This window comes from Calonectris borealis, unplaced genomic scaffold (assembly GCF_964195595.1).
Source record: "Calonectris borealis unplaced genomic scaffold, bCalBor7.hap1.2 HAP1_SCAFFOLD_58, whole genome shotgun sequence".
Lineage (NCBI taxonomy): Eukaryota > Metazoa > Chordata > Aves > Procellariiformes > Procellariidae > Calonectris > Calonectris borealis.
Genome location: NW_027441464.1, coordinates 1,042,219 through 1,055,039, shown reverse-complemented (window position 1 = coordinate 1,055,039; position 12,821 = coordinate 1,042,219). Strand labels below are relative to the sequence as shown.

Sequence of the window (12,821 nt, the reverse complement as noted above, 5' to 3'; positions counted from 1 at the left end):
CCCCTGGGTGCCCAGCGCTGCCCTGCAGCCTCTCCGTGTGCGCAGGGGGTAAAGAGCAGGTCCCACAAATGCTGATGAGACTGGAAAGGGGATGCTGGTGCTATCGGTAGCCCCCCTGTTGTCCGAAAAGCGGATTCGTGCCCGGCGTGCAAGTAACCAATTCCACACACTCAGGAGAGATATTGTTTTATTCAGGCCTGGGTGCTCGGTGGACTTGCCACAAATCAAGCACACCTGGTCTAGTCACCTTTCTGTTTATATCCATGCTTCTAATACATATTTTAAATTTCCTTGTTACATATTCATTACATTTCTGAGAACCAATTATAATATTACATCATCTTAAACACATGTGCACTAAAGCCTTTAGGGTCTTCTTGGAGGTCTCGGGTGGTCTCTGGTGGTCGGCAGGGTGGTGAACTCTTCATGAACTTATTTCCTCTTTACCTTATATGGTCGCAATTTGTCCCTGAACCATGCTTGGACCACGTTTGTTTATAGTTTCCATAGTTAAAATTAATTATCACTACCTCTAAAACACACAGTTTATAATTAATTACTACTCCACACAATTACAAACACACACCTGTTAGTTATCTAACTTCTAAGTAACAAATCTTCATTGTTTAAAATTACAGAAGCGAGCAATATAGAATGCACAACAAACTAAATATCTATCACCATAGTGTTCTTAAATTAAAACATATACATCTTGATCTCCTCCAATCAAACACCCACTCACTAGCTTCATCATTCTGGTTTCTTATTAACTGGTCTTTTAACCCAGTTCTGGGTGAGGGCTATACTCAGGATGATAACACTTTGAAGATTAATGTTGATTAAGATTAACATTAACACCCCGAGCTAGAAACTGAACAGACAGACTCAGGAAAGCTCCTTATCCAAACAGTCATCCCTCCTTGACCTTCCAGTTGAAAAGTCCCCTCGTAAATGCCCGGGGCTGAGCTGGAACTGTGAGCAGCCCTGACCCAGGAATCACCGTATCGACAGCAGAAGGACCCTGCCCTGCTGGGGGTCGCTCCTTCCACCCACAGCTTCTCCCCACAGTGCCGTGGGGAGCTCCCCGGGCAGGCTGAGTGCTGACCCTGGCAGGCGGCAGAGTCCCTGCCCCAGCACACAGCCCCTGGGGTGCAGGAACCTGCTCGCAAGGACAGCCCTGGGCACCCCTGCCTGCACACCCCTGCAGTCCCCCCCAGCAGAAGGCAGCCCTCATGCCCTGTCTCTCTGACCGTGCAGCAGGGAAGCCCTGCTCTGCACCATGTCCTCCTCCTCCACACCAGAGAAGGTGGGAGAGACCTCCTGAGATGTCCTATAGGCTGTGGCATGTGCCAGCTTTTGGAGATCTCTCCAGGCACCGCAGCTTCTTTGCCCTGCACCCGGAGACTTACCGTGTCAAGGGCTGTGAAGGTTTCTCCTCCCGTTCATTCTCAGCATCCTCCCAGCCCAGACTGCCTCTAACCTCTCTCTGCCTCGCTCCTCTCCCCTCGGTGCCTGCAGGCAGTGCCCTCAGCCCTGCTGCGCTTTGCAGAGGAGCTGCTCCTGGGCAGAGCTGTCTCTCTGCAGCGCTGCCCGCTTGCCAGGAGCTCCCTCCATCGCAGGAGCCCAGCCCAGCTCAGCAGCAGAGGACCAGCCCAAGGCACCACTTGCTCTGCCCCCTCGGGGCTCCCTCAGGGATATCCCTGGGAAACCAACTGTGGAACAAGCTGAAGTCATCACTGATGTTTCCTCCCTCCACTGGCGAGGGACACTTCTTGCCAGCAGCGGCATTTCTCCTATTAGAAAAAGATTTGGGCGTGAGAATCACCATCGTTACAAAGGACACCAGGAAATTTACAGCAAAGGACCTAAGTTCTCCAAGCTGCGCGGGATGTCTTCACTTGGGTGAATTTAGGCATTGCATTCTGGGTTTGTAGTTCTAGGCCTCCAAAGACATTCAGCAATCTTTTGTCCTTGCCATGTCTCTGCTCTGAAACAAAGCCTTTGCACACACGGGGTCGAGGACACTTGGTACCAGGACCCCTTATGGCAAGTCAGAGCTTGCCTGGTTCCACAGCGTATGTGCTTCAGCCCTGATGTGCAGCAATGCCCTCAGCCAGGGCCACAGACACGGTGAGCTGGAGCCGTTCATGTCAGAGACCGAGCTGTGACACTGATGGAATGAACTGCCAAGGCATGGTGGCAGAGCTCAGTGCAGCTGCTCTTCAAGGACAGCATCCTCCAGGCACAGCAATAGTCCCGATCGAAACTGAGTCTAGACCTGTAAGGCAACGCAAGGGCTCCATAAGGAGTGTTGACTCCTTGAGGAAGAGTTAAAGTAGAAACAAAGACACTGTGTGTGGCCACTGCTGAATTTCATAAGGGATAGAGGTGAGATTCTCCATGTCCTCTCATCGTCCGTCTTCACCAGCAAGGTCTCCCAGGCCTCAGTGACTCGAGGTAGGAATCTGGAGAAGAACAGCCACCAGTGGATGGGGATCAAGTCGGGGTCACTTGGACTAATGCAATCTTTACCAGTCTCTGGGACAGGAGGGGTGGCATCCCAGGGAGCTGAGCGAGCAGGCTGGTGGCACAGTGAGGCCACTCTCCATCATCTCTGAAAGCTCACGGAGACTGGGAGAACTCCTTGACGCCTGGCAGCACCCAAATGTGGTCTGCACTTTTCAGAAATGGCCAATGCATGAGCAGTGGAACTAAAGGCTGTGCCCCAGAACACGTCCACTCAGATCCCACCTCTGGGGGTCTGGAAGAGAAGGTGACTGCATTTACGCAGGGTAGATTGTGCCTGGCAGGCCTCTTTGCTTTCTGTGATGAAAGGACAGGACTGCTGGACTTCGGGAGAGCGGTGGTGGTCTTTTCCCTGGAAGTCAGCAAGGCATTCAGCAACATCCCCCACGATATTCTTGTGGCCAGGAGAGGATATTATGGTCTGCATGGGTGTATAAGCAGATGGATGAAAAAGAAGCTGGATGGTTGGGCTTGGCAGGATGCTAGATAAAGGGAGAAACTTCTCAATCATGAGGATAGTCAAACTCTGGAAGCTGTTTCCCAGGGAGCATGCACCAGTTCTGTCCTGGAATGTGATCAAGATGTGTTTGGATAAAGGCCTGAGTAATCTGGTCTGACCCTGCTTGGAGCAGGAGGTTGGTGGAGACACCTCCCGAGGTCACTTCCAGCCTGAAGGATGCTGTCCTTCCTTCCCCTTCATGGTTTCAGAGTAGAGGAAGCTCCCAGGTGCTCCCTGACCCCAGAAATAATTCACATCACGTGCAGGGCTGCCTTACAAGTACCCCCAAACAGCCCTGACCACATCTTTGGCATCCCTTTTCATTTGCCCCAACCCACGTTCTTCCTTTTTACTCTCCTAATACCCTTCCAAAAAGAACAGCCTACCTTGGTAATCCTTTCAGAGCAGGTTTCTCAATAGGTGTCAGCAACCATGTACAGAGTCTGCACATCAGCCAGGCATCAAAGCCACCATCACAGAAATGGAGATGAGGCACTTGACCAGCTCCTTCAAACCAGGAATCGGTATGCCACGCCACCTGAGATTCCCTGGAACCCTAAGCTTTAAGTGCAGAGAAGTGTGAGTCCTCGTCAGGTATCCTGGCTTGTCTCCTGACCCATGTGGTGCTTCAGGCTGTGGACAGAACCAAACCCAACTCTGTGACTAGGTTAGTTCCATTTCACATGCTGACATGCAGGGCAGATGAAGGGAGCTCACAGCTCCAGGCTCTCTGCTGCACAGGTAGGACTTTGGGAACTGGAAGTGCAGGTAATGGTGGTGTGTCAGTGCACACCACATAAAACTTCTGGCTCCCTTTGTGTCTTTGCACTAATCTGGGTTCTGTTCTTTGGCTGCCTTTGGCTGAAAAAGAAACAACACCCTCATTCCACCTCACTCTCACCCCAGAAAGTAAGGCGAAAAGATATTTAGTAGGGATTATTACAGAGGACTTCTCTCTAAGAGGTGCAATCTTCAAATGATAAAAGAGTTAGCACTGAAAGAAAAAGCACTCTTCTAAGAACTTCCTCAGGAGGCTAACTGCTGAGACGTAGTAGCTTTTTTGACAAGTAAGAATGACTGTTGGGAATGAAATTGAAGAGCTTGACTTCATCCTCACCATCGAGAATAAGAAGGAACTCCCTTACAGCACTGCCCTGTTACTTTTGTTAGTGATAGTAGCGCTAATTCAAAAACACCCTTGAGAGCTGCTCTATTTCTCCTTGGCTCCAAAGCTCACCCTGCTCAGATTTTGAAAGGACTACTTCAAACCTCTGCAACCCAAATCTCTACAGCCTTCTCTCATCGAGGGTCTTGTACCCCAGGAAGAGGAAAACTTCCAATTCAGGCATCAACCCATTGCCCAGCCTGCCTGGAGAGCCGGGACAGTTGTGCCACACAACAGCCAGCCTCAGAGGGAAGCTGGAGGTAGTGTGAACTGAAGGGGTTTTGACTCAGATGGAAGCTCAAATCCTGAGCTGGCAGGACAACGTTGGCTGCAGTTAGACATATGATACTTGTCACAACTGTGAGCTCAGACCTCGTTGGCAGAGGTTCTCACACGCCTCACTGAGGAGGGCAGGGTGTCGGGGAGGTGGGAGCACGCTTCTGTTTCCCTGATCCCAGGACGGTGCCCAAACCATCCATCCCTTGGCCTCTGGCATCCCATTACATGCAAAGCTGGTGGGCCTTTTGTCCATAATCATGTTAAAATGCATCAATAATCCTCCAAGTGTCTGTGTGATTTCCCGAAGGGTATCAGTATTTTAGAAAAATAAATACCAATTTCAAAAGGGTTAATCTGCCTGAATATAAACACCTGCAACATAGCAGTCTGCATCTGTGGGTGCCCTTCTGGGCAGTGCCCATCAGATCGGTGTTTGCACTCTAAGGCATGATACCCCATGCCCAAGTACATATCGAAGTGGTTCAGATGAAGGGCGGTCTTGCACAAGTCACCCTTTTTCTCCCCAGGTGGCATGGACACTGCTGGTTTGCCTCTCCAGAGAGTGGCAGAGGCTGGATCCCCTTCTCAGGACAGACTCCTTGCCAGAAAGACACAGCCGCGGGGGGAACTCAGCAGGTTTTTATGGCATTTCACGCAGCATCCGTTTTGATCTCTTTGGTGCTTTTCTGTGACTGCTCTTTCTGCACAGACGATCATAAACAGAAAACGGTTTCATAAGAGATGGTCAAAAAGGCCCTGTTGTGGACAAGAAAGTTCACCATGAGCTCTGGAGCGAGCGAGGAAGTTTATAATGAGCACCAGGAAGAACCAAAAAGCTCAAGGCCTCTTCTGAAGAGCGAGAGGCCCTGGGCAGCAGTGATTGGCCATGGTAGGTCTGGGAGAGAGGGTCGGGGGATGTCCGGGAGAAGCAAGGCGATGGCTGATGGCTTTAGCAAATCCTTACAACCATGCCTGAGCCCAACAATAGACAGCAGTTGATGCCTGCAGGTGGAGGAGGAAGAAGAGGAGGATTGTCCTGGGAATATGGCAGGAAGAAAGGCCCTTCTTGTACAAACAGGGATGATAGAGACATTTCCACCCTGTGCGCATGGCTCAGCCTGGCAGAAGGGAAATGCCCACTGCTGGGGGGAATGTGCTCAGTAGTGCCCAATGAACTGACCTTGATCTCTTTTCTTCCTTCATTCCCCACGCTTGGATGGGCCTCAGGGAAACATCCATGAGCCTGGAGAATGCACAGACCTCCTGGGCTGTTGTCCCATCACATCTTGGGTGACTGAGGAGCATTAGCAAGGCTTTGGAAGAAGCTGCACAGTGTGCGGAGACTCACAGCCATTGGCAGAACCTCAGAAAACCACAGCTTTGTGTTGATGAAACACATCAAGGCCTTTCACAGTTGCCTGCACATCTGATCTTCAACCTGTAAGCAGTGCCTCTGCATTCCTGCTTCACCGGCCCCCAGAGACAGTCGCCTTGTCATCTCATTCCCTCCATGATCTCTTCAGTGATGGCCTCAGGGGGACTAAATAACACCTGCAGAAACTTGGAGACGTGCTGCTGACTCTTCCTTCTCCAGAGGCCAGTTCAATCTTCTTTCAGTATCTGCAGTTCAGGAACTTGGCACCAGAGGGCTCATTAACATGCAAAATGCCCTACCCAGCCAAGTCTCTGGGCATAACTTTCCTTCATTCCTCTGTTCTTATGGGGTTAATGTGAGAGGTTTCAGGAGTGTAGTCAAAGTGAAAAGTTTTCAATACTAAATATCAGTAAGAAACCATTTCTTCTTTTTCCCCTTCTTTTTCTGCTTACACATTCAGTGGTACCAGAAAACTCCAACTGATATTGATCCTCAGCATCTCCTCACGGAGGCTGAAGATGTAGGGAAGTCAAGGCCCTGTATGTCAGACTGGCAGTCTTTGTCCCTACCTCCAACCCCACCATTTCTCCCATCAGCCCCCTGGGACTTACAGCACCTTTGTTCAAACCTGAGCTTTCTCCACTACAGTCCGTAGCTGCGTGTTTCAGCCCATTGGCACCAACTCCCACCCGCTTTGCTTGGAGAACAAGCTGCACGCAGACACAGAAGGATGTTTCTTAATTCCAGCAAACAAAACCAAATGAAGGTATGGTTCAATAAAAAATAAAACCCACTCCTTTGCTGTTTATTAAGTCCACCTTACCTCCTCTGAAGTCCGCTTTCCACAGTGCATGGCCTTAGACCAACAGAAAACACATTTTTGTGTCAAGCACAGACCCCAAGAACCCCCAAAGCGCTCCCTGCCCCAGACTCTGTTTCTCCATACTCACTCAGAGCGAGTCACACCCTGAAGTCATGAGCTCCCTTAATGCACAGAGGGAAGCAAAGAGGCAAAGTGCATGGAATGCTCTCTTTTGAATAGCCAAATCTGCACTAGTCCCAACATATCGGGGTTACAAGAGCGTCTTCAAGTAGACTCTGCAGCACCTAGACCCACTCATTTCTCATTCTCCTCCAGTGCTGGACACCTTGGGGGCAATTGTCCAGGCTTCCCTTTCTACTCAAGGGAGAGAAAGGAGTTGTCTCAACTGAGATGCTTTGGCCTACCCTGCCTGTCCACCAGCTCCTACTCCAGAAAGGCTCCTGTCAGCCTTGGGTAACATTTCCCAGTACCATGTGGGGTCTTCAGCTACCCCTGGGAATCTCGGTGGCCACCTCGGTGTGGGCAAGTGCATCAACCCCTGAAGGAAGATGTTAGGCAGAAGTTGAAACATATGCAGAAACGACCTCGGCGTAATAAGTGTGTAAGAAGGCTTCATCTTGACAGCTTTGACACTGGTCTGTAAATTCTCAGAATTCATGATTAAATCTGGAATTCCATGATAGTGGAATTGAATCCACTGACTGGATTCAATTCATGAATCAGTATTTGCAATGTACAGCATGATACCCAATCCAAAAGTACACATCTAAAGCGGTTCAGCTGAAGGGCGGTCTTGCAAAAGTCACCTTTTGTGTTCCCAGGTGGCACGACCACTGCTGATTTCCCTCCCCGGATTGGCAGAGGCTGGGTCCCTTTCTGAGCAAGGACTCCCTGCAAGGAAGCCACAGCCGTGGGTGTTGCTCACCTGGTTCTTACTGGCACTTCACCTGGCATCCCTTTTGGTGTATTTGATGCTTTTCTGTGACTACTCTTTGTGCACAGAAGTTCATAAAAAGGCAATGATTTCATAAAAGCTGGTCATAAGGGCCCTGTTACGGACAAGAAAGCTCACCATGAGCTCTGGAGGGAGCCAGGAAGATAGTTAATAAGCACCAGGAAGATCCAGGAAGCTCAAGGCCTCTTCTGAAGAGTAAGCGGCCTTGAGCAGCAGTGATTGCCCCTGTGGAGGTCTGGGAGAGAGAGTTGGGGCACACCAGTGAGAATCAAAGTGATGGCTGATGGCTTTAGCAAATCCTTACAAGCATGTCAGAGCCCAGAAAGGGAAGGCAGTTGACATCTGCTGGCAGAGGAGACGAGAAGAATGGTTGTCTCGGGAATATGGCAAGAAGGACCTTGCTGTCTTTTCCTCCTTCACTCCCCACGCTTGGATGGACCTCAGGAAACATCCATGAGCCTGGAGGATGCACAGACCTCCTGGGATGAGGTTCCATCACTGCAGGGGAAGAGGGAAGGACTTGTGAGACACATGGGGGTGCAGGTAACAGAGCGGTGTATGTGTAGCAATAAGTGCGCTACAGGTAGGAAGAAGACCTGAAACAGCATGGGCAAGGGGCGGGGGGGTGTCGTGCTGAATTGAAAGAGGTTGATTTTTTTAATTCGAGGCAGCAGAAGCAGGAGGATGTACAGATCAGTGCTGGCATATGGAGTGAAGATTCAAGCAAGTCTGGGTGCCAGAGGAGCATTAGCAGAACTTTGGAAGAAGCTGGCCGAGTTGTTGGAAACTCAGAGGCACTGGCAAATCCACAGAAAACTTTGCGTTTGAAGACAGAACCAGTGAGGATAGAGGGACACCAGTAAAGCTTGGGACATCCCGCGTCAGTGAGGCAGGGGACCAAGGGGGCGGTTAAAGGTTTCAAGGAAACAGGCACAGGTAGAGGACAGTGTAGGACAGCCGGTGGTGGGGACAACCAAGGGCCATGGGGGGGCGGGGACACCCCCCCAACAGAACTGAGATCCTTGTCCTCTCGGCTATGGCTGCTGTCTCTTCCGCTGGGGCCCATGAGAGGACAGCAGTTCCTGATGTTCCCAGTGCCTTGTTGCCTCCTCACCTCCATGGAGGCTGGGGGTGTCCTACCGCTGTCCTCACTCCACATGGCACACCCCCACCTCTCACTGCCCCCAGGAAAAGCCCTGAGACTCCCAGGAGGGAAGAATCCCCTTTCCCAGGGAACAGGGGTCAGGGCTTTGCTCTCTTGATTGATGAAATGCATCACAGGTGCATCAGAGGCACCTCCACTTTTGATTTTCCACCTGGAACCGGTGGTTCTGACTTCCTGCTTCACCAGTCCCCAGGGACGGGAATCTCGTCCGGTCATTCCCTCCGAGGTCTCTCCAGTGATGGACATCAGTGGGGCCTGCTAACACCCTCAGAAACTTGGAGGTTTGCTGCTGACTTTTACTTCTCTAGAGGCTTGTTCAGTCTTTCAGGATCTGCAGGATCTTGGCACTAGAGGGCTCATTAACATGCAAAACACCCCAACAAGCCAAGTCTCTGTGCATAGTTTTCTTTAATTCCTCACTTCTTATGTGGTTAATTAGATTTCAGAAGTCAATAGATTTCAATACTAAACAGCAACAAGATAGGATTCCTTCTTTTTTAATTTTTTCTTCATTTGTCTTCTTACACATTAAGTGATGTCAGCAGTCTCCAGACAATATTGATCCTGAATGTCTCCTCATAGAGTCTGAATATAGAAGTCAAAACCCTTTATGTCAGACACTCTATGGACAGTCTTTGTCCCAGCCCCACCATTTCTCTCATCAGGCAACTAGGACTTAGCAGCCGGTTCAAATCTGAGCTTTCTCCTCTGAAGTCTGTAGCTGCATGGTTCTGTGCGTTGGCACCAGTTCCCACCTGGGGCTTTACTTGGAGAACGAGCTGACACAGAAGGATGTTTCTTAATAGCCAACACAGAGAAACAAAGGAAGGCAGAGTTCAAGAAACAAAAGACATTCCTCAGCTGGAGGTTAAGTCCACATTACCTCCACTGAAGTGCACTCTCCATTCTGGATGGCCTTAGACTAAAACAAAACACGTTTGTGTGTCAAGCCCAGATCCCAAGACCCCCCAAAACACGCCCTGCCCTGCACTCTGTCCATATTCGCTCTTTGCACACAGTGAGTCACATGTTGAAGTCACAAGAGTGAATGAGATGCTCTCTTTTGGATAGCGAAAACTGCACTAATCCCAAAACGTCAGGGTTTCAGGAGCATCTTCAGGTAGACTCCGCAACATCTAGCGCCACTCACCTTTCATTCGCTGCAGGGTAAATTACATGGGACTCCGTTGTAGGTGAAGACAGGGATGAGAGTGATCTGCTACAACATTGGACACCTTGGGTACAATCGCCCAGGCTTCCCTTTCTAGTCAGAGGAGAGAAATCAGTTGTCTCAACTGAGATGCCCTGGCCTACCCTGTCTGTCCACCAGCTCCTGCTCCAGAAAGGCTCGTGTTGCTCCTGGGTCACATTTCCCAGTCCCTTGTGGAGGCTTCAGCTGCCCCCATGTATCCTGGAGGAAGTTGCCCCCTCTGTGTGAGCAACTGAATCAGCCCCTGGATGAAGATGTTAGGCAGAAGTTGAAACATGTGCAGAAAAGGCCTCGGTGTAATAAGTGGTCAGGAAGTCTTCATTTTCAGATTTTTGACGCTGGGGTGTAAATTCTCATGAATTTTTTCATAGGACGTGGACATGGACCAGCAAGCTGATGACAACTTTCTCACCTCCTTTGTAAATATAGATTTATGCAGCCATTTCCAAAACCACATTTTGTCCCAACACTTTGAATGGAGAAGCTGTGTTTGGAGGACGTGTTTATTTTCATACATTTCACATCTACATTTCATATCTAAATGGAGCTGGGAGCAATGAAGGTTGGGAAGTGGGATAGATCCTGCCTTTATCTCTTTGCTGCCAAGCAATGGCCCCGCCTGCTAGCACTTCCCTCCTGTCGTCCCTTTTTTTGAGATGGCCAAATCTTTATGGGGTTGTACAATGGCATAACACCATGGCCCTCCAAGTGCCAGACCGCCACTGGGGTACATATGCCCTGAGTTCACCCAGAGACCTTCTCTTTCAGGCACCCAGAAATGCGATCCAAGAGGACATGCTCTGGGACATGTTCCTCATCCAAAGTGAAGCTAAGCAGCCTTGAGCTCCCCAGCTCATTCTCTGGCCCTTTTTGAAAGATGTGTGCACCATTTACTTTCTGCCAGATGTCAGGGAGTCCCGCCAGTCTCCATGGCCTTTCAGAGATGACAGAGTGGCCTCACTGTGACATTGTCTTACTTGCTCAGCACCTCTGGATGTAACCTGTCCATTCCCATGTACTGGTAATTGTTGAGTTTGCTCAAGGAGCCCCTGATTTGATTCCTATCCTCTGTTGGCTGTTCTCCAGGGTCCTGCCTTGAGGCACAAAGGCCTGAGAGACCTTGCTGGTGAAGTCTGAGGCAAAAAGGACATAGAGTATCTCAGATCTGTCTTCACCTACTCTTACTAAATTCAGCATTGTCCAATCAATGTCTTTGTTTTCTTCTTTAAGTGTTCCTGAAGTAGGAAAAGCTCATTGTGATTCCCTTGAATTCACTTTCAGCTCTCAAACTGATTTTTGATACAGACAAGTATTCTGCTTGGAGGATGCTGTCCTTGAAGACTAGCTGTGCTGAGCTCTGCTGCCCTCCAGTGGGGCTGACCATTGGATCCCCACTGAAACTCCCCAGAAGAGGCAGAAGTCTGCTCCTCTGAGGTCCAATGTCTGCAGTCTTCTATTCTGCTTCCTCACTCCCCGCGGGTGCTGGGACCTCACTATTTCAGGGTCACGACAGCCAATCTTCACATCTCTGACCAGCTCTTCTTTGCTTGCAAGTATCACATCCAGGCTGGCATTATTTTTGTTGGCCCATCCAGCAGCTGTGCTAAGACGTTGTCCTAAGACACTCCCAAAACCACCTGGGCTGTGCATGCTGCTGAGGTCCCCTTCCAGAAAATGCCAGGGTCATTGCAGTCCCCAGTGAGACCCAGGCTTCTACAGCCAGGGACTGCCTTGGGGGGCTTCGAAAAGACTCTGCCCACTTCCTCACCCTGACTGTGGGTTCCTCAGCTCCCACATGAGAGGCCACTTTTACTGGCCTCTGCTCTGACCCTCTCCCACACAAGGGCTCACCAAACTCTTCACCTGCCCCACAGAGGAGCTCCATACATCCAGTTAAAGTCTTCACTTTGAAGGAACCCCAATCCTGATCCTTCCAGCCTGTCTCTCCTGAAAAGCCGGTACCCATCCATTGCAGCACTCCAAGCTGTGTCATTTGTCCCACCACGCCTTGGCTGTTACTCTATCGATGTCAAAAAGCACAGGCTCTCGCTCAACTTGTCTGTTGCCCTGGCTGAGGGCATCGGTGCACATCTGGGCTGTGGCATCTCAGGTGTGGCTCCAGGCCAAGCTCTGACTTGTCTTAAAGGAAACCTGGTACCAAGCGTCCCAGTCCTTCTGTGTGGAAAGGCTTTGCTTCACAGCAGAGACATGACCAACTGGATGGCATCTGGAAATATAAAGCTGAAATTAAATGACAGGTGGGGAGGAACTGGAAGTGCCCGGAGGAGGTCTGCATATGTCCTGTACTTAAGGGCCCATGAGGAACATGCCTCAGATATAGTGATAAAAATGTAAACATTTGTGTAGGAACATCATAACCATGAAGGACAATAACAACAGCAACAAAGACATATATAATGGTAAAAAATACCAAACAAAACCCAATGGAATCAGATACTGTGGGAGTCATTTGTGGAGAGAGGTGGTAATTTTATCACTAATAAAATATTTCAATGGACTCACTTTCCATAGGGCATCTTTGAGCTGCAGGTTTCTCATGCTGTAAATGAGGACGTTCACTGCCAGAGGCACCATGGAGCACACAACAGCCATCCAGGTGCAGGGATGGGGAGGAGATGGAGAGGGGCTTCAGGTGGGCAAAGTTGACAGTGCTTAAAAACACACAGACCATGGGCAGGTGAGGGAGGCACATGGAAAAAGATTCGAGCTGTCCCTGCTCAGAGTTTATCCTCAGCACAGCCCTGAAGATCTCCACATAGGACAGCATGATAGAAATAAAACACCCAAATGCAAAACAAACACT

At 49.9% G+C, this 12,821-nt stretch overlaps 1 protein-coding gene across 1 annotated transcript in view; it reads right to left on the bottom strand.

Moving 5' to 3' along the window:
- LOC142076487 (uncharacterized) overlaps positions 1-12,610 on the bottom strand; it is a 45,055-nt gene extending 32,445 nt beyond the window's left edge. Inside the window, exon 1 of the mRNA XM_075138771.1 lies at positions 12,521-12,610. Within this exon, the coding sequence (XP_074994872.1) occupies positions 12,521-12,610 (90 nt within the window). The remainder of the gene's footprint in view (positions 1-12,520) is intronic.
- Between the last annotated feature and the right edge of the window lie 211 nt (positions 12,611-12,821).